A 21,132-nucleotide genomic window follows, 5' to 3' on the forward strand; every position below is an offset into this window, starting at 1 on the left:
TCTCTCTGTTTCGACAGTGGTCCTTCGGCGTGTCTGTTGACTCAAATGCTGGTCTACCGACCAGACTTCTAAAAAGGCCTTGACTGATCTTTTCTTTCAAGGAGATCGCCCGACTGGTGTTAGCCTGGATGACATCTTTAAAGGTCTCACGGGGGTGGAAGAGTAGCTTTCTCTAGCAGGCCATCCTCGGCTCATAAAAAGTTTTTTCGTCCCTCAGGTCGACTGACAAGGAATCAAAGCCTTTTGGGGCCTCTTCTGAAGGATCCAAGTGAACTTGGTCTGGCAAGTCAGAAGCGGGCTTCTCCAGACCCACGGAAAAGGCCCGCCCTCACCCGTATCTCACCAGGTCTTCCCTGGTTCCAAGACCTGTGGACTTCCCTGGTACAAGACAAGTGGGTCCAGGAGGTCAAACGGTCCGGCTACAAGATTGAGTTTCGTTCTTACCCTCTGGTAAGGTTCTTTTTTCCAATGTGCAACTATCCCCAGTCCTCTTACAGGCTCTTTTTGGGGCAGTGCAAGACCTTTTTACTTCAAAGGGTGATTGTCCCTGTTCTGACTTCGGAACATTTTCAGGGGTTTTATTCAAACCTGTTTACAGTCCCCAGAAAGGAAGGCAAGGTGCGTCCAATTCTGGACCTCAAGGCGCTGACCTGCTTTGTTCTGGTGCAGAATTTCAGAATGGAGTCCATTCGAATGCTGGTGGCTTTCCTGCAGCGGGGGGATTTTCTTGCCTCCATCGACATCAACGACGCTTACCTTCAAATTCCAATATGTGTCAGTCACCAGCTCTTCCTCAGCTTTGCCGTGGAAGAGGAGCATTATCAGCTTGTGGCGTTACCCTTTGGTCTCGCCTCTGCTCCTCGGGTCTTCGCGAAAGTGTTGGCCCCGGTGCTAGCGCTTCTGTGAGCGGAGTCTCCTACTGCTGTGGTGGAAAACCTGGAAATCACTATATGAAGGTTGAGGGAGTTTGGCTGGATTCTTTAGAATTTTTAGAAGTCTGCTCTGGTTACGTCCACAAAGCTAGACTATCTGGGTCTGAATCTGAAATTAGCCAGAGTGCTCCTTCCTCTGGACAAACTTCAGAAACTACAGGCTGCAATTCGTCTCCTGCTGTCTAGAAGACGGTCATCCCTCCGGACTTGCATGCGGGTGCTGTGCCTATTGGTGTCTACTTTCGAGGCTATTCTGTTTGCACAGTTCCATACGAGGTCCCTGTATAAGGAGATTCTGGGCAAATTGGACGAGAATCCGCAGTCTCTGGACAGTCAGATCTGGCTGAGCCGGGGAACGAAAGAGTCCCTGATATGGGGAACTTTGTTCTTTGGTGCTTCGGCTGGGAAAAACCTTCCTCCCCTTGTATTGGACAGTGGCCACCACGGATGCCAGCCTATCCGGCTTGGGAGGCATCCTTGGCAAAAATTTTGCTCAGGAGTTCTGGACACTGGAAGAGTCTAGACTACCGATCAATGTCCTGGAACTCCGAGCAATCAGACTGTGCCTGGAACATTGGACGAATAGTCTTCGCGGATGACCAGTGCCATACAATGGGACAATGCCACGGCCGTGGTTTATGCCAATCACCAGGGGGGCAGGAGAAGTGTCCTGGCGGCTATGGAGGTTAGCCGGCATTCTAAGGTTGGCAGAATGTTTTGTTCCAGTCCTCTCTGCCGCACACATACCTGGGGTGGAAAACTGGCAGGTGGATTACCTCATTCGGCAGGCGTTGAACCAGGGGGAGTAGTCCCTTCATCTGGAGGTGTTTTATCAGTTGTGTCCTTGGTGGGGCTTCCCGATGTGGATCTGTTGGCATCTCGTCTCAACAGAAAGTTGCAGAGGTTTGTGGCTCGGTCACGGGATCCTCTGGCGGATGCCACAGATGCGCTGATGGCCCCGTGGGTTCAGTATCGTCTGATTTACACCTTTCCTCCTCTTAAGCTTCTGCCAAGACTTCTAAGCAGGATTGAGGCAGAAAGGATTCCGGTCATCTTAGTGGTCCCAGACTGGCCTCGCCGGGCTTGGTACGCCGATCTGGTGCGGCTGGTCGCCGACGTTCCTTGGAAGCTTCCTCTCAAGGAGGATCTGCTGTCCCAAGGACCAATCTTCCATCCTCTTTACAGTCGCTGGCTTTGACGGCTTGGCTGTTGAACGCCAGGTGCTGAAGGATAGATGTTTGTCTGAGTCGGTGATTCCAATGCTGTTAAAAGCTTGGAAATCTACTTCTAGGGAGATCTACCATCGTATGTGGAAGACATACATTTCGTGGTGTAAGTCTCTTGGGGTTCATCCTCGCTTATTTTCGGTGGCTCGGATCTTGACCATTCTCCAGTGGGTAGTTGAGCAGAAACTGGCCTTTAAGTACTATCAAAGGTCAGGTGTCGGCCTTAGCGGACTTCTTTCAACGACCCTTGGCCACATACTCCCTGGTACGTACTTTTCTTAAGGTAGTTAGGCACTTGACCCCTCCAGTGTGGTCTCTGTTGCTGCCTTGGGGCCTCAATTTGATGCTGTCAGTCTTCCAGAATCCTCCTTTTGAGAATCTTTGGGAGATTCCCCTGCTTACGCGGTCTCAGAAGGTGGCCTTTTTGGTAGCTATCACCTCTGCGGGCAGGGTGTCGATTGGCGGCATTATCCTGTCGTTCACCTTACTTGGTGGTTCACAGAGATAAGGTGGTTCTTTTCCTCTGTTCGTCGTTCCTTCCTCAGGTTGTCTCTGATTTACCTGGTTGGCTATAGTTAGCCTTGGGAGTTTCTCTTTCGCTGTTCCCACCCCTCATGTTTAACACTGCTTTGGGATGTCCTAATGGTTAAAAAGATCAGGAACTGTGTCCATCAATGAACGAATAAGAAAATGGGATTTTTTACTTACCGTAAAATCCATTTCTAGGATGTTCATTAAAGGACACAGCACCCACCCCTCTGTGGAGTTGAAAGTACCTATAGCAGAGAGAGAGTATACCCCCTGGGATCACCCATAGGCGTAGCCAGACTTTTTTTCTGCCTAGTGTCTTACTCCTGTAGGGGGCAGTATAACCCAATGGTTAAGAAGATCAGGAGCTGTGTCTGTCAATGAACATCAGAGAAAAGGATTTTACAGTAAGTCAAAAATCCAATTTTTTTAAAAAAATTTTTAACTTGCTTGGGATTGATTCAGTTTTTTACACAAGCTGGGTTTGGCCTTTAAGAAAAGAGGAATTTTTTTCTTGAAATGTACATGTACCAGTTATTACATCTGTGTGTGTATATATCATTATTTTTATTTCTCTCTGAATCAGATTAGCTGATGAGCTCAGCTTGTGGATTCGTCGACATCAAAATGAAAGGAAGACGGGAAAACATCCCCTTAAAAAGCAGAGGAAAAAGAGGGTAAGTAGGTAACGGGACAGCATGTTTATTGGGAGATGTAAATGGCTGAATGCTGTGAGACTACTCTGCCTTTCCTTTCCCAGAATCCTCAGGTACGAAGCAACGTGGGTTTATCAGATCTGATCCCAGCTCAGATGTCCAGAATCCAGCCACACAGGTTAGTCTGCTGCTCTTCATCTTCTTCTTTGTCCAATATTGTCTTGAGTATTACTTTAATCTGAACTTCAAGCTAAAAAAAAACACAATGTAATCATTGTTTATTTTAAAAAAATGCTAAATGTATTTTACATATCTACCATAAGAAACTGAATATGTCATCTAAGCCTCCCCCTAGAATCCACACTGCGAGAGGGAGAGACAAGCCTGAGCTAATCTGGCTTTACTGGATTGCACAGCGCTGTCAGTCTTCAATCCAGAACGTGTTTAAAGAAACAAAATACAAAAAGATGATCTAATTAGTTTGCTGCTGCTCTTCATTGTCTAGTCAACCAGATGGAGCAGGAAGGTAACCAAGCTGTACCACTTAACTGCAATGTAAAACACTAGGTCACTGGTCAGGTTGATAAGAATATTTATTTAAAGTAAAACAATCACATACAGTATGTGATCAAAAGCGTATGAATACCTTACCATCACACCAATATGAGTTTGTTGGACATCCTGTTCCAAAATCATAGCCATTAATGTAGAGTTGCCGCCTTTTGTTGTCATAAAAGTCTCCACTCTTCTGGGAAGACTTTCTACAAGATTTTGGAGTGTCTGTGAGAATTTGTGCACATGCATTCAAGCGTGCATTTTTGAAGTCCGATGCCGATATTGAACAAGAAGTCCTGGCTTATAGTCAGCGTTCCACTTCATCCCAAAGTGGTTAAGTAGTATTGAGGTCAGGTCTGTGTAGGACACTTGAGTTACTGCACAACAGCCTCTTCAAACCATGTCTTTATGGAGCTGGGTTTGAGCACAAGGGCACAGTGATGCTTGAACAGATAAGGAAGGGCCTTGCTCAAACTTTAACCATAAAGTTGGAAGCACACAATTCTAAATGCTACAGTATTATTAGTACCCTTCACTGGGAAAACGCCACTCGCTTGAAAGGGTGTCCCCATACTTTCGGCCATATAGCGCATACAATATATACAGTGAAAAGGCTATAGTCTTCCCTTTAAAGCGAAACAAAACATGTCAGCTCTTAGCTGGTCTGGTGTCATAGCTGCTCACATGTTCAGCACCATTGAAACTGCAGATGTGAATCGAGGTTAAAGCAGAACTAAAGTTAAAAAGTAGAATACAAATGTGAGCAGACAGCTCTTTATTGAAGAGACATGCTATACTCTTCTAGAATAAAACAAACTTACCCAAATGTTTCCAATTTTATTTAGAATCTGAACCGAGCTGCACATGCACAGATTATTGTTTGTTCTCTGCACACCCTGGGCGCTGAGATGAATAATCTCTCTTGTGCGTGTGCAGGGGTTGCGCGATCCCATGCCAGGCAAGCAAGATGGTCAAATAACCCAATAACCCGAATGCGGAAGAAGCTGGGGGTGGGGGGGGGGGGGTGTTGATGCTGGCAAGGAAGCTCACTGACATTGCATCGCTGGAGCGAATGTGAGTATTTGTAGACTTTAGTTCCAATTTAAAGAAGATCTGTCATTATACTTTTATGTTATGGTTATGTCCCCTATGTCTCCAACCCCCCGGCCCGGGCTGCGGATCGGTGCCGGTCTGTGACCTGTTAGGGGCTGGGACGTGCCACAGGGGGTTGGCGGCAGCTCGATCTCTATTGGTGGCCGCTTGTATTGCTGCCTGGGCTTTGCCTCTTGTCTGGTCAGCAGCAGGGGATCTGTATGTGTTTGTTGTGCCCTGGAGGAGAGCAGCTGTCACTTATTGACAGAAGGGGGAAACTTCATTTGCTCGCCCGCCCGCCACTCACCCCCTGCTGTGCGGCAATTGAATATAATAGCCCTCTGCATTGTAGCTGCACAGCAGGGGGTGAGCGGCAAGCGGCTGAGTGAAGCTCCGCCCCCTATCAATAAGTGGCGGCTGCTCTCCTCCTCCTGACTCCCCGGGACACAACAAACACATACAGTACTTGGAAAAAAAAACCCTTCTCTGGGTGCAAAGCGAGGAGAGATGAATGGATGCAGGAGCCTGGTGATCTGAGGTGCTCGGTGAGATCTGTGCAGTGATCCACTCACTGATAGCGTTTCCACAGGAGTCTCTGTGCAGTCATATCTCTCTGCTAATGATCTGTAAAGCAAAGAGCAAAGAGGTTTGACTGCACAGATATTCCTGTTAAACCCTATCAGTGAGTGGCAACAATATCACCCAGCCCCCATTGGGTTAGAGGGCACTTAGAAACATGGGACATAGTAATATATGTATTTCACCCCATAGACTAAATGAAGCAAAAGATACTGAAATTTGATTTCTCCTCCTATGTGAAAGTAAGTATATCCAATAACCTCGCTTACACTAAATGAAGTACCGATGACCTATGATCATTAGGCCCCTTTCACACTTGTACGACCTGAAGCAATGCCTGTGTATTCTTGAGGTCTATGGACCTTAAGTTGCATCAAAGTCAGACCAGAGTAGTGCAGGGACTATTCTGAAGTCGCTGCAACTTGAAGTCACACAGATATGAACGGTACTCATTGGAAATCCTAGGGTACGACTTGTAATGCGACTTTGCAGTCCCAAGTCACAGGACAAGTGGCACAAGTGTGAAAAGGGGCCTAAAAGTCAGACGTCACAAGTAGATAAATCTGTATACATGGCTTCCCCAGATGTCACTGGAACTTCAAGGAATACAAGGGATGTTGGAGAATACACTCACCTTTTTCTGAGAGGAGTAACCTTTTCAAGGCTGCTGAGTTTACATGCAAATTTTACCAGCTGCCTTGATCTGATTGTTGTACCAGTAGTCTGTGGAGAAATATGGTTAAAATGTTGTGCTTTCTGTAAGCTTACAAGATTTCTCTTCTTGTTCCCCGTTTCCTATTCTCCCTCACAGGATAGCGAACACTCCTCTGCAGCTGTATGGACCTCAAGAGCACAGTGATCATTTTCTTATGGATGCTATTGAGAGACGGGAAGACACCTTCTACGTAGTCTCATTCCGGAGGGTCAGTACTGTGGCCTTCTCCAGTTTGGGGTTTTCCTTCTTTGATATCTCCTTATTATTTTTTTTTTTTTTTTTTAGGATCACCTTCTGCTGCCAGCTATAAGTCATAATAAGACGTCTCGGCCTAAAATGTCTCTAGTGATGCCAGCCTTGCCTGTGAATGGTAAGTGACTGATGTAAGAAAAGGGTTAATAATCCAACTGCACCAAAAAAAGCCTCCGGCTTACGTATTGCATACAACGAGATCACCCAGTTTTAAATTACGAATGTTAAAGTGGAACTTTATCCATAAACGTTTGATACCGTTTAATGTTCTTCAACAAAAGAACATTCATTCCACATTAATAGTTATGCTACCAAAATTAGTGTGTGCTGTAAATTGCCTCCAGCATTGCTCCTGTTTCTTCTTGCTGGAGGCCGCCATTTTGTTGAAGCCCAAGGCAGTCACTTCCGTATTGGAAACTCTTCCCCTCTCCTTGGTCTCAAAAACTATATGTCACGTTCTTCAGTTACAATATGTATATTTACAGCCTTGATTATATGTCTTGGCTTAGTTAGAGAGGAAATATGACAGAAGCTTTACAGTGCTGAAGTTCACAGGCTGCCAAGGGAGAAAGAATATCAAGGAGATAAGACACTATCCTTGTAAGGCAGGCCATACATTATCAAAATATTTTTGTTGAAAATAAAAATGTGCTGATTCCACACATTCCTGGTGGATGGGGGAATCACTTCCTCTGTGCTATCGTATTCTGACAGAGGGAAGTCTTCTCTGCCATCAGAACAAAATGATCAGTGTTGCCAGCTATATCGGCCGGCACTGACGGTTTGGAAAAAATAACAGGGTGGTTGTACCAAAGTCGATAGGTCGACCAGGGTGCCCATACATGGATTGAAATTTGGTCTGTCTCTTCTGAACTGGCCAAATTTTGATCCATGTAGAGCTGGCTTAAGTTTAAGTCTTTTGTGTCTCCCTGGCAGCAGTTTGTCCTGTCACCTCTCCTGCTTTTCCTTTCTCCCTTCTTAATCTGTGTTACCTCAGCACAGTCTGTGTCATTCCTGTTGCGTTCTTCCCCCTACAGCAACAGTAAATCTTAAAGCCGTCAGCTGATCGGCCTCTAGTGGCGTTGATTTTTGGCACAGTGCCGAGAATAGAGAGCAACTGCACATGTGCAGAGGAGGGTGAGACAGGCCCTTACTGGATTTTAAACCGTATAGGCACTTTTTTTTAAATGTTTTACATATCTATATCTGGCAAAGGGGCAAGCATTAGGTGATCTATCAGTACTTAATTTTCTGAGTAAAGTTCCACTTTTAGGTGGAGCACAGCAGATGTTCACACTTGGGAAATCAGTGCAGAGATCTCACCAATAGAGTTTCTCAGATTTGCCTGATCTTTTGTTCGCATGTTCTCCACATTCTACCAGGTGGATGTAAACCAATAAGCTGAGGTTGGCTTTGGGAAAAAGGTCCTTCAGATGGCTCTTTGAGCTGCAGGCAGTCTCCACTTTGGCCCTGTTACATTTCTTTGCTGTGATGGCCACCTTTCAGTTAGGCTGATTTTGGACATTCCGAAAGTAAGACTTCCTGTATCCCTGTTTAAATGGATGAGAAGAAAATAAGATATTTGTATTCACCATAAAAGCTATTTTGAAGGTTTTCAGTTATCTTATTATAGCTTGTAGTAGTAATTCAAATTCAACTGGACTTGTCCTATAATGTTTTGTAGGTCCTCCAGGCCGCTTCTTCAGTTTTGAAAAGGTGGTTTAGAGAAACTACAAAACTCATTCAACATTTCTACATTACAGAACAAGTCCAGCTGAATGTGACTAAGTACTACGAGCTCACCATAAAATACTTTTCACTTTCGTTCACTGACGGACACAGCTCCATGTCTTCTAGACCAGTGGGCTTATGCTGCTCTCTCTTCAGGAGTAGGACTAGGCAGAAACCATTCTGGCTACGCCCTTGAGGCAGTCCCAGAGGATATACCATCACGTCCTGCTATAGGGCTTCAGTTTTTACTGCCTAGTCAGGAGTAAGGTCCTGGCATTCTTTCCTTTTTAAAAGGATATTTTTACTTTTTCTTTATTATTTTTGTTCCTGTGTGAACTACAATCAACCTGTTCCTGTGTGAACTACAATCAACAGCTGGACTGTGCGACGCACTGGATATCCTAGATCCTTATGGTCTTCCCAGTCTGGCCTGCGAGTGTGACCCAACTATTAGCTCTGCGCTAGGTTGGCCGCGACATAGCCCCACTGGACAGGGGTTGGCGGGCGAGTGAAACACCTTGCGAGGTCACATAGCCCTGGTCATGACAGCAGTCGCGATCAGAGTCGCAGCGTACTTCGGGCCACAGCAACCCCATTCCAAGATGGTGCGGTGGACTGCCAGGAGTAGTGCCCGCCTAAAGCCATGGTGTGAGTACTGTCCCCCCTACTTTCTTTTGGAATAGCTGGGGTGGTCACAGGCCCTCTCTGGGCATGGTAGTCCCCCTCCTGTGTCCCCCCCCCCATTTTTCCCCCTCTCCCTAGCAGGGTTCCCCTGTGTCAGTTGCCCTCACCTGCCCCCTGTCTCACCCCTTTTGGGGGGCACGGGTGTAATTTTGGGTGGGGGGCTTCTCTGGAGTTGGGCCGGCGAGCGGTGGGTGGGTGTCGCTGTCAGCCCCACTTTTGGGGTTGCCTGTACCTGGGTGCTGTGGGGGGGTTCCCTCCTGGTGGATGCATTCTTCCCTGGGGTCCTGTGCAGCCACCATTTTGCCGTGGATGCTGCATTCTTGGCTTCGGCGGCCATGTTTGTGTAGTCCAGCGGCCATGTTTTTGGTTTCCCATTGAGAATAGCAGTGGCCATTTTCTTGTAGTCCGAGTGCGGTGATGTGCTGCGGGGGCCTCTAGTGTCAGTGTCGGCACTTCCTCTTCCTCTTTCATCGCAGCACGGCAGGCTGTTTGGCACTCTCCGGCTCTAGGGTGGTGAGTCTCTGTGGATATACGGTCCTTCCTCTGCTATACAGCGCTGCGGGTGCGCTGATACTTGTGATGCTCCAGCAGTGCGCAGGGGGGTTCATTTTAAACAAAAAAAAAGAAAACTTTTTCTTTTTGTGCATGGCGCAGCTCCGACTAACCATGGAGCCTCTGAAGCGTGTATCACTATCGGACCCACTCCTGGAAGTTGCAGGATCCTCTGGGTCTCAGTCTGCCCTGGTGGCCATGATGGTAGCCCTGCAGTCACTTGTATCCACTTGTATCCAAGGTAGATATGGCCCTGGAAAAGAGGCCTAGCAAGAAGTGCCCCCCGCCTTCACCTGTATCCTCTGCCTCCTCAGAGTGTGAGGTGGATTCGGCTACTGCGGACATGAGTCAGCCCACTGGGTCCGTGTCCACGCACGCCGAGTGCTCTAATAGTGAGGACGAATCCTCCTCCTCCACAGCCGCGCATGAACAAGCGCTGGTGGAGGCATTAATTGTGTCAGTGCGGGAAACCTTAATGTTGGAGGACTCAGCTAATGCTTCCAAAGTGACAAAGGTCTTTCCTGCCTATTTCCTGCCTATTTTGATGAGATTGTCACTAGTTAGTGGCGTTTTGCTAGGAGATCTCCTTTTGAGGAATCTCTCCTGATGAAACTTATGGTTCCACCATCGGTGGACTCTCAGGTTTACAAGTTAAATAAGGCCACTCTCTTGGCGGGGGAGGATTCTTCATCCTTTAAGGATCCTGTGGACAAGAGAGCTGAGACCCTTACCTTTTACTGTGACAGGTTCAATGTCGAGGCCGGTGTTTGCTATCACCTTGGTATCCCAGACCTTAACGGAATGGGCTAAGATTTTACGCCAGGATCTGGCAGGGGGTCAACACCCCCCTGAGCTGGCGGATTAGTTGATCCAGGGGTTACAGTACATTTGTGATGCATATTTGGATGCGACCCCCTTGGCCGGCAGGGTATCTGTGACGGTGGTGATTCTTCGCCACATAATTTGGTTGAAGTACCGGTTGTTTGACCAGGCTTCTAAAAAGGTGCTGACTGATGTACCTTTTGTAAGTGACCGTTTGTTCTCGGTGCCTCTATGGAAGAGATCATCAAGGGCCTTACGGAAGGTGAGAGTACATTGCTCCCGCAGGTTGCTAGGGGTAAGGAACCTCGTCGTAAACGTGGTCCTTTTTTCTCTGTTCACAAGCGGCCCTTTCGTCCATCTGGATCGCAGAAAAAGGGTTTGAGATCCCCCCCGTAACTTTGTTGGAGGTTCCAAGAGACCCTGGAATGGTAAGTCAAAGGCAGGCACCACTGGTTCCGCAGACAAGCCTTTCCCAGCTTGAAGGGGTGCCCTCACCCGCATCTGGGGTGGGGGGACGTCTTCGCCTTTTTCCGGAACCGTGGACCTTGCTCATTCAGGACAAGATCGAGTTTCAGTCCTTGCCTCCTGTAAGGTTCTTTCATTCCAACTTGCGCCTGTCTCACGATCGGTGTCTGGGCCTTTACGGAGCAGTGCAGGACCTGTTAGCACAAGGATTCATTGTGCCGGTTCCAGAGTTGGAACGTTTTCAATGTTTTTATTCAAATCTGTTTACAGTTCCCAGGATTGGAAGGCAAGGTTCGTCCGATCTTGGACCTCAAGGCTCTGAACCACTTTGTGTGGGTTCAGAAATTTTGAATGGAGTCCATTCGCACGGTAGTAGCTTTCCTCCATCAAGGGGATCTTCTGGCTTCGAACGATCTCAAGGACGCTTACCTTCATATTCCAATACATGTCGGGCATCATCGTTTTCTTAGTTTTGCCGTGGGCGAGGAGCATTATCAATTTGTGGCGTTACCCTTTTGTCTCGCACTGTAATAAGCAGTGTCAGAAGAAAACATAACTCAACCCAACAGAGGGGCAGGTGCTGTGTCCGTCAGTGAACCTCAGAGAAAAGGATTTTATGGTAAGTCAAAAATCCAGTTTTCTTGAGGTCCAGGTTCCACCTCTCTGTGTTTATGATGATTCTGTCACTCAGATGTGTCCAGTCCTCTTGTAGACGATAGTATAACCCAAAGGCAAAGGCCCTAGGGTTCCGCAGTGGACTCCTAGAAATGGATTATACAGTGAGCTCAAAATTCTTTAGAGATGAACTGCTTCATACACGTAAGCATTGATCTAGGACAGTGATTGTTAACTTATGAGCTCAAGGGGGCCTCATGCAGCCCTGACATCACCAAAGACACTCCAGATAATGCTCGAGAGGACTGCCAGACTGCAGACCTAATAGATGAAATGAGAGTCGGAGAGTGAGGGCAGGATGCAGGCTAGGGATATGCCGCAGAGGACAATATCAAACTGGGAACATGTTACATCAGGCTAGTAGAGATCAATGCAATACGTGAGGACACCTCCACTGTGCGCACATCTTCCCCACTCAACATACCTTGCCTAACAACACAGTCAACACTCTCCTCCTTTGAACTGGCTACTACTGAAGAGGTTAAAAAAAATCTCAGATGCCCGCCTAACTACCTGTTCCCTGGATCTCACAACTTCTATGGACACCCTCTTATTCTATCCTATGCTCCCTTAATCGCATCTTCAATCTCTCCCTCTTTAGTGGCACCTTCCCCTCCCCTCTAAAACACGCGCAGATCACTGTCATACTTAAAAAGCCCTCACTGGACCCCACCAACCTGAACAACTTGAGACCCATTTCACTGCTCCCATTCACGTCTAAACTTCTAGAACGCTTAGTCTATAACCGTCTCGGCTTATACCTCTGTGAAAATAACCTTCTTGATCCTTTACAGTCTTGCTTTCGCTCGCAGCACTCCACAGAAACTGCCTTACTAAAACTCACCAACGATTTACTAACTGCTAAAACCAATGGCCACTACTCCATACTCCTATTACTTGACCTCTCTGCGGCCTTTGATACTGTTGACCATCCGCTCCTTCTTAATAAACTCCATTCCCTTTGCCTCCAAGATGCTGCTCTATCTTGGTTCTCCTCCTACCTATCACAGCACTCCTTCAGTGTTACCCACAACTCTACCTCCTCCTCCCCATTGCCCCTTTCTGTGGGGGTTCCCCAAGGCTCTGTTCTTGGACCCCTCCTCTTTTCTATCTACACCGTCTCCCTTGGTCACTTGATAACCGCCCACGGCTTCCAATACCATCTATACGCCGATGACACTCAAATCTATCTGTCTACTCCTCACCTCACTCCTTCAGTCTCCTCTCGCATTGCTAACTTACTGACATATCAACATGGATGTCGCACCACTTCCTCAAACTAAATCTCTCTAAAACTGAGCTGGTAATATTCACCCCGCCCATGCCCCCCTCCATGACTTTTCCATCAAAATTAGTTATGCAACCATCAATCCCTCCCCTCATACCAGGGTACTAGGTGTAATCCTAGACTCTGACCTGTCCTTTCAGCCCCAAATCCAATCATTGTCAAAAGCTTGTAGACTTCACCTCCGCAACATCTCTAAAATTCGCCCCTTTTTCACAACTGAAACCACCAAGCTATTCATTTACTCCCTTGTTATTTTTCGCCTCGACTGTTGCAACCCTCCTTCTCATAGGCCTACCACTCTATAGGGTATCCCCTCTTCAGTCTATCATGAATGCTGCTGCCAGGCTTATCCACCTTACCAACCGCTCAGTGGCTGCCTCCCCTTTCTGCCAATCCCTACACTGGCTCCCGTTTGCCCAGCGAATTAAATTCAAAATACTAACCACAACATACAAAGCCCTTCACAACTCTGCCCCGAGCTACATCACCAATCTTGTCTCAAAATATCACCCAAACTGTCCTCTCCGCTCCTCTCAAGACCTCCTACTCTCAAGCTCCCTTGTCTCCTCCTCCCATGCTTGTTTCCAGGATTTCTCCAGGGCCTCTCGCATCCTCTGGAACGCTCTACCTCAACCTGAACGGCTATCTCCTACTCTAGCTGCTTTCAGGCAATCCCTGAAAACTCATCTCTTTGGGGAAGCCTATCTGTCCGCCAAATCTTCCATCAGCTCATTCCCTACTGTTACAACCTCTTGTACCACCTGCCCCACCCCATTAGTTTGTAAGCACTTCTGAGCAGGGCCCTCTTAATCCTCTTGTATTTTATTGTATTGTAACTGTATTGTCTCCCTTTTATATTGTAAAGCGCTGCGTAAACTTCTGGCGCTATATAAATCCTGAATGATAATAATTACCCTAATCCGTGTTCCCATTACAGACTGCTGAGGTCCAGGGGCCATGCATCAGATACCAAAGGGCCACAGTTTGGGTACCAGGGATCTAGAAGCTGCAGTGCATAAAAGTCAAGTTACCTGAAGTATATAGGCCTATTCATTTGTATTGCTTTATATTTTCCACTGGGCTTGCGTGGAAAGTGTGTTGAATGCATAGTTACATGGAATGTGCAATTGGCCTCAAGGGAAGATCTGATTAGTTGGTATAGGAAATAAAAAAAAAAAAATTCTCTTTCGCTCATTGACGGACACAGCTCCCGATCTTCTTAACCATTGGGTTATACTGTCCCCTAGGTCACTAGGCAGAAAAAAAGTCTGGTTAAGCCTATGGGCAGCCCCAGGGGACTCCCTCTCTTCTATAGGTACTCAGTTTTTTTCTGCCTAGTCTGGAGTAAGAACTTAGTTCTCTGCTGGGATCTCTGGTCCTGGCATTTTTTTGTTTTTAGATAGAATGTTTTTCTCCTGGATTTTGTCCTGTGAGATCTACAATCAACTGTTGGACTCTGCGACTGTCTGGATAATCTAGATCCAGTGGTCACCTCTATCTGGCCAGTGAGTGCACGCAGACCTCAGCTCCGCAATACTTCGGCTGCGACATAGCCCCACTGGACGGGGGCTGGCCTGCGAGTTAAATGCCTTGCGAGGTCGCATACGACCGGGTCTCGGCCCGAGTCACAGCGTTCCTCCTGGCCGACAGCCCCCCATTTCAATTAAGAGGAGGTTCTGTCTAGAGTGGTGCCCATCTGGTTCCTGGTATGGTAAGTAACTGTCCCTCCTCTCCCCCTGGAGGGTTTTGGGGTGGATGTGGGCCCCTCCATGGGATGATCCATGGGATGATCGGACCCCTGGGTTCCCCTCCATCATATTAGGCACCCCCCCTCATGGGTCTGGTGGTCCCTGTGAGCCATCTCACCCCCCTCCTTCACTGACGCTGGGGCTATGGGGTTGCCTGGTCCCATCCACCACCTAGGGTGGGGGCAGGGTGCTGTACTGGCGATCTGGTCAGGGGGGGTGCACCGCCGGCAACCAGTGGATCGGCTGTGGCTGGGCTGTACCTGGTGTGGGCTCCTGCCAGCCCCCCCCCCCCCCTTCCTGCCTGTGCAGTTTTCTGAGGCCTAGGGATCCCTCCTGGGTCCCTGGGAGCCTCGTGGTGCCAAGCGGGGCTGCCATTTACTTATACCCTGTGTGCTTAATGCATGGCGGCCATGTTTGTGTAGTCCAGTGATTTTTGGTAGTTTGCTATTGAAAATAGCAGCAGCCATGGCAGTGGAGCCCTCTGGGTGGCGATTTTGGCGGTGGGAGCCCCTCCTTTTCCCTGGTGCTGACTCCTGGATCTTTTAATTTCCTGATTGCCGTTCATCCAGTGCAGATTCTCCTTGTAGCTGCGCTGCCTGGTTTCTGCGAGGTGGTGAGTCTGGTGGAGTCCTCTCTCTACTGAGGATCGATTGGTGCTCTGTGGCTGGCAACCGGTTGGGCTGCCAGTGTGGTGGGGGTTGTCCCTTAGCAGTGTTTTACACTTTTTTGTGGGGTCTCCCTGGTGACTCATGGAGTCTTTGGAGCACATCTCCCCATCTGATCCCCTCTCTGAGGCTGCGGGGCCCTCCGTGTCCCATCCATCCATCCATCGATCCACTGACGGCCGTCCTGGAGTCCTGGCTGGAGGTGGCTTTTGGGTGATGGGCTGGCAAAAAGCACCCCCCACCTTCCCCTGCCTCATCTGTCTCCTCAGATCCTGAATCTGATTCGGCCACCACTGACGTGGGTCACCCCTCTGGGTCTGCGACCACGTGCCCTGAATCTTAAGATAGTGAGGAGGATTCCTTCACTTCTGCAACAGCGTACGAAAAGTCGCTGGTAGACGCAAGGACCCTAGCTGTGTGTGAGACCTTAAAGATGAAGGACGCAGCTGAAGCTGTGGCAGAGGTGCAGGTTCCCTTTGGCAAAGGTGTTCCCTTTCCCCTCCTATTTTAACAGAATTGTCACTAAATAGTGGGGACGATCAAAGCGTTCCCTTGGGGTCCCTAAGCCATTTTGCTAGGTGATACCTCTGAGGAGTCCCTTCTTAATAAGTGGACTGTTCCACCGGTGGTGGACCCTCCGGTTTCAAGATTAAGCAAGGCAACCATGATCCTGGTTGCAGAGTCCCTGGCCTTTAAAGACCTGGCTGACAGGAAGGTGGAGCCTGTGGCCCTGGCTGGTTCGGCACTGAGGCCGATATATTCACAAATGACCTGGTGTCGCAGACTCTGACCGAATGGGCTAGGCATTTGCGCCATGACCTTGAGGGGGAGTAGCTCCTCCCTGCCTTTCCTGAGCTGGCGAACCAGCTGGTCCAGGGGCTGCAGTTTATCTGTGATATCTCTTTGGATGCGGCTCCCCTAGTGGCTCGGCTCTGTTTTGGCAGTGGTCCTTCAGCATATCTTTTGGCTAAAATGCTGGTCTGCAGGCCAGACTTCTAAAAAAAAGCCTTGACTGATCTTGATTTTCAAGGAGATCACCTGTTTGGTGCTACCCTGGATGATATCATTAAAGGTCTCACAGGGGGGAAGAGTAGCTTTCTTGCTACTAAGAGCAAGAACCCTCGTAGTAGACGTGGGCCCTCCTTCTCGGCTCATTATACGTTTTTTCGTTGCTCAGGTTCGACTGACAAGGGATCGGAGCCCTTCAGGGCCTCCTCTGGGAACTTGGTCTGGCAAGTCAAGATAGGGCTTTTTCAGACCCGCGGACATAGCACCTTCAGCATGAAGGAGCGCCCTCCCCCGTATCTAGGGTAGGGGGACGTCTTTGCTGGTTCTTGGACCCATGGACTCCCCTGGTACAAGTCAGTTGGGTCCACAAGGTCATTCGGTCTGGCTACAAGATCGAATTTCGTTCTTACCCTGCGGTAAGGTTCTTCCTTCCAACGTGCGACTGTCCCCAGTCTGCTTACAGGCTCTTTTTGGGGCGATGCAAGACCTTTACTTTAAAGGGTGATGGTCCCAGTTCCGTTTTCGGAACATTTTTAGGGGTTTTACTCAAATCAGTTTACAGTCCCCATGAAGGAAGGCAAAGTGTGCCCATTTCTGGACCTCAAGGCGCTGAACTGCTTTGTGCGGGTGCAGAATTCAGAATGGAGTCCGTCTGCACGGTGGTGGCTTCCCCACATCAGGCGGATTTTTCTTGCCTCCATCGACATCAAGGGCACTTACCTTCACATTCCAATATGTGTTGGTCTCCAGCACTTTCTCTGATTTGCTGTGGGAGAGGAGCATATCAGTTTGCGGCGTTACTCTGCTCCTCGGGTCTTCACGAAAGTGTTAGCCCCAGTGCTGGCATTGTTACGCCAATGGGGGATCGCGGCACTGGGCTACTTGGAGAACCTCCTTATGTGAGCGGAGTGTCCTACTACTCTGAAGGAAAAACCTGGAAATCACCATACGAGCTTGAGGGAGTTTGGCTGGATTCTGAATTTTCAGAAGTCTGATCTGTTTCCGTCCACAAAGCTGGACTATCTGGGTCGGACTCTGGACTTGGCCTTAGCCAGAGTGCTCCTTCCTCTGGACAAACTCCAAAAACTGCAGGCTGTAATTTGTCTCCTGCTGTCCAGCAGAAGGTAATCCCTCCGGATTTGCATGCGGGAGCTAGGCCTGAGGGTGTCTACCTTTTTGAGGCGGTTCTGTTTGCACAGTTACATACGAGGTCCCTGCAAGGGAGATTCTGGCCAAATGGGACAGGAATCCACAGTCTCTGGACAATCCGATCCGGCTGAGCCAGGGAGCAAAAGAGTCCCTAATAGGGTTGCTTAGTTCTTTGGCGCTTCGGCTGGGCAAATCCTTCTTTCCCTTGTATTGGCAGGTGGTCACCATGGATGCCAGCCTGTCCGGCTAGGGAGGCATGATCGGCAAAATTTCTGCTCAGGGGGTCTGGACACTGGAGGAGTCCAGACTACTGATCATTGTCTTGGTACTCCGAGCGATCAGAATGGAACATTGGAAAGATCGTCTTCAGGGATGTCCAGTGCACATTCATTTAGACAATGCCACGGCCGTGGCTTATGTCAATCACCGGGGGGGGGGGGGCACAAGAAGTGTTCTGGTGGCTCTAGGGGTAGCCAGCATTCTAAGGTGGGCAGAATGGCTTGTTCCAGCCCTCTTCGCTGTACACATTCCCAGGGTGGAAAACTGGCAGGTGATTACCTCAGTCGGCAGGCATTGGACCAAGGGGAGTGGTCCCTTCATCCGGAGGTGTTTCATCAGTTGTGTCTCCGGTGGGGCATCCTTGAGGGGGATCTGTTGGCCTCCCGGCTCAAAAGAAAGGCGCAGAGGTTTGTGGCTCAGTCACGGGATCCTCTGGCAGGCACCACGGATGCGCTGGTGGGTGGCCCAGTGGGGTCAGTATAGTCTGATTCATGCCTTCCCTCCTCTCAAGCTTCTGCCAAGACTTCTACGCAGGATCGAGGCAAAAAGGATTCCGGTCATCTTATTGGCCCCAGACTGGCCTGGCTTGGTACGCCGATCTGGTGCGGCTGGCCGTCAACGTTTCTTGGAAGCTTCCTCTCAGGGAGGGTCCTGTTTTACAGTCGCTGGCTTTGACGGCTTGGCTGTGGAATGCTAGGTGCTGATGGATAGAGGTTTGTCTCAGTCTGTGATTCCAACGCTGGTAAAAGCTAGGAAATCTACTTCTTGGAAGATCTCCCATCATACGTGGAAGACGTACATTGCGTGGTGTGAGTCTCTTAGGGTTCATCCTTGCTCTTTTTTCAGTGGCTCAGATCTTGACCTTCCTTCAAAGGGGGGTTGAGCAGAAACTGGCTCTGAATACTATCAAGGGTCAGGTGTCGGCCTTAGAGGTCTTCTTTTAATGGCCCTTGGCCACACACTCCTTGGTGCATACATTACTTCAGGGAGATAGGCACTTGACCCCTCCAGTGTGGTCCCTGTTGCCCCTTTGGGACCTCAATTTGGTGCTCTCAGTCCTCTAGAACCCTCTTTTTGAGAATCTTCGGGAGATTCCCCTGCTTACGCTGTCCCAGAAGGTGGCCTTTTTGGTGGCTATCACCTCTGCACGCAGGGTGTTGGAATTGGCAGCGTTATCCTGTCATTCACCTTACTTGGTGTATCACAAAGATAAGGTGGGTTCTCCGCCCCTGTCTGTCATTCCTTCCTCAGGTTGTCTCTGATTTTCATTTGAATGAAGACATTGTGTTGCCTTCCCTGTTTCCCAGGCCAAAACATTCAAAGGAAATTGCTTTGCATGCCTTGGATGTGGTCCGGGCAATTAGGGTGTACCTGGCAGCTACGGAGTCTTTTAGGAAGTCAGACTCACTATTTGTTCTTATGGATGGGGCCTCGGAAAGGGTTGTCCGCCTCCTCTGTGACCATTTCTAGATGGATCAGACAGAATGTGGTTCAGGCCTTCAAGGGTCAGGTTTCTCCTTTCCCTGTCAAGGTACACTCTACTTGGGCGCTCAGTGCCTCCTTGGCCTTCTGCCATCAGGCGTCAGTGACACAGGTTTGCAAGGCGGCTACCTGGTCATCGGTGCACACTTTCACAATTTCTATAAAGTGGATGCTTTTTGGCCACAATGTTTTGCAGGCCGTTGTTTAGAGGACCTGTTCTTCTTGGGGGGTGTTTTTTTTTTTTTTTTTTTTTTTTTTTTTTTAGGTGGACTCCAGTTGTTTTGGTTGAGCTCCTTTTTACCTGGTTGGCTATAGTTTAGTCTTGGGAATTTATTTTTCGCTGTTCCCACCCCTCATGTTTGACACTGCTTAGGGACGTCCCAATGGTTAAGAAGATTGTGTCTGTCAATGAATGAAATAGAAAATGGGATTTTTGACTTACCATAAAATCCATTTCTCTGATGTTCATTGATGCACACAGCACCCACCCATCTGTGGAGTTGGAATTCTTCTGATACTGCTTGTAACAAAACGGAGTACCTATAGTAGAGAGAGGGAGTATACCCCCTGGGACTGCCCATAGGCGTAGCCAGACTTTTTTTTCTGCCTAGTGTTCTACTCCTGTAGGGGGCAGTAAACCCCAATGGTTAAGAATATCAGGATCTGTGTCCGTCAATGAACATCCGAGAAATGGATTTTACAGTAAGTCAAAAATCCCATTTTTTTTGGAAGTAATATCTTGTGATATTATCTAACTGAAATGTCTTTTTACCTCTTCACTGTGCAGACAGCGTGTACAACAACTCCCAAGGCTACGAGACCATGATGCAGATAGACTGTGAGGTTATGGACACCAGGGTCATCCAGATAAAGTCCTCTACAGTCCCTCCTTCTCTGCGCACACCTCACAGTCCTCCTTCACAGCAGGGGGTTTCACGTGGGAACCTCTCACTTTATTTACAGGACCAAACGTCACCGGAAGATGGGCAGAACTGAGCTTAAGGGGACAGAACACAAGCGCTTAATACTTTTATACAGACACATGGAAGTGTAAATATAACTATATGTATATAAGAGGATCTAGCCATGTGTGAGAGTGATTGAGAGAAGTGCTTTTCTCTAGAGTTTTCTTACATCTGCAAGACTGTGTAGCTTTGGGATAGCTTTTTTAGCAGTGCCAGGAGCAAAAATACATAATACAGCTTTTTTTCCTTACTAGGCTGTAGCTGTATTAGGAAGCTGCCTTTGTAATTTGGATTCAAGGGAACACTAGACAGTTGTGCGTGTGTGTAAATAAGAAAATATATTATACTTATTTAGTGAGATGCAACAAAGAGCAGGGATGTGCTGTTAAGCAGGTTCATACATGGATTGAAATTTCAATGTTTTATGGCCAGGCTGCATGTACAGAGTCGATCAATCGATTTAATTCTGTACAACTAGCCTGTTTGATTTTCCCCGCTCGATCAGTGGCACTGGATATAGTCAGCAGCACTGATCAGTGTATTCTGAGATTGGTGAAGTCTTCTCACTATCAGAATAAAAAAGCTTGGCAGGGAGGATTCCTTCATCCACATGGAGTGTGAAGATGGGGAAATCAAGTCAGTGTTTTTTGTTCAAACCAATGTTCGAACAAAGAAAATGACTCCTCTATGGGCTGCATTACCAGTACCAATCTATCGTTACACCATTCCATAAAAACTTCTGATTGGTTGGTCTGGAAGACTGCACATTGCTCTTTGTCGTTTTAAAAGCTATATAGGCTTGTTTATCAAGACAAACTGCAGTAATCAATAGCAACCAATTGGCTTTCAATATTGTTGGTTCAGCTTGGTGAAAACTGGTTGCTACGAGTTACGCTATAACTTTTACCGCAGTTCTCTGTGCTGCCTTATTAGGTAAGACTGTCTGTGTGATTGTATGTAGCAGCGGGTGATGTCAAAAATTGGACTGTAGATATCATATAATGAGGAGTAATCTCGTATAATCTCCTTCTAAATAACAGACATTCGGTGTATTGAAGGCTTGGACACCCCAGTATTAATTGAT

At 48.1% G+C, this 21,132-nt stretch overlaps 1 protein-coding gene across 2 annotated transcripts in view; it reads left to right on the forward strand.

Annotated features, from left to right (window-relative positions):
- ATF6B (activating transcription factor 6 beta) overlaps nucleotides 1–20,725 on the forward strand; it is a 105,583-nt gene extending 84,858 nt beyond the window's left edge. For both annotated transcript variants that reach the window (XM_082263704.1, XM_082263705.1), the window contains exons 13-17: nucleotides 3,273–3,363; nucleotides 3,447–3,520; nucleotides 6,380–6,491; nucleotides 6,569–6,653; nucleotides 19,871–20,725. In XM_082263704.1, coding sequence (XP_082119830.1) covers nucleotides 3,273–3,363; nucleotides 3,447–3,520; nucleotides 6,380–6,491; nucleotides 6,569–6,653; nucleotides 19,871–20,079 — 571 coding nt within the window. In that variant the 3' untranslated portion in view covers nucleotides 20,080–20,725. The remainder of the gene's footprint in view (nucleotides 1–3,272; nucleotides 3,364–3,446; nucleotides 3,521–6,379; nucleotides 6,492–6,568; nucleotides 6,654–19,870) is intronic.
- Nucleotides 20,726–21,132: the final 407 nt, after the last annotated feature.

Source organism: Pelophylax lessonae (assembly GCF_965119305.1).
Source record: "Pelophylax lessonae genome assembly, chromosome: 7".
Classification (NCBI taxonomy): domain Eukaryota; kingdom Metazoa; phylum Chordata; class Amphibia; order Anura; family Ranidae; genus Pelophylax; species Pelophylax lessonae.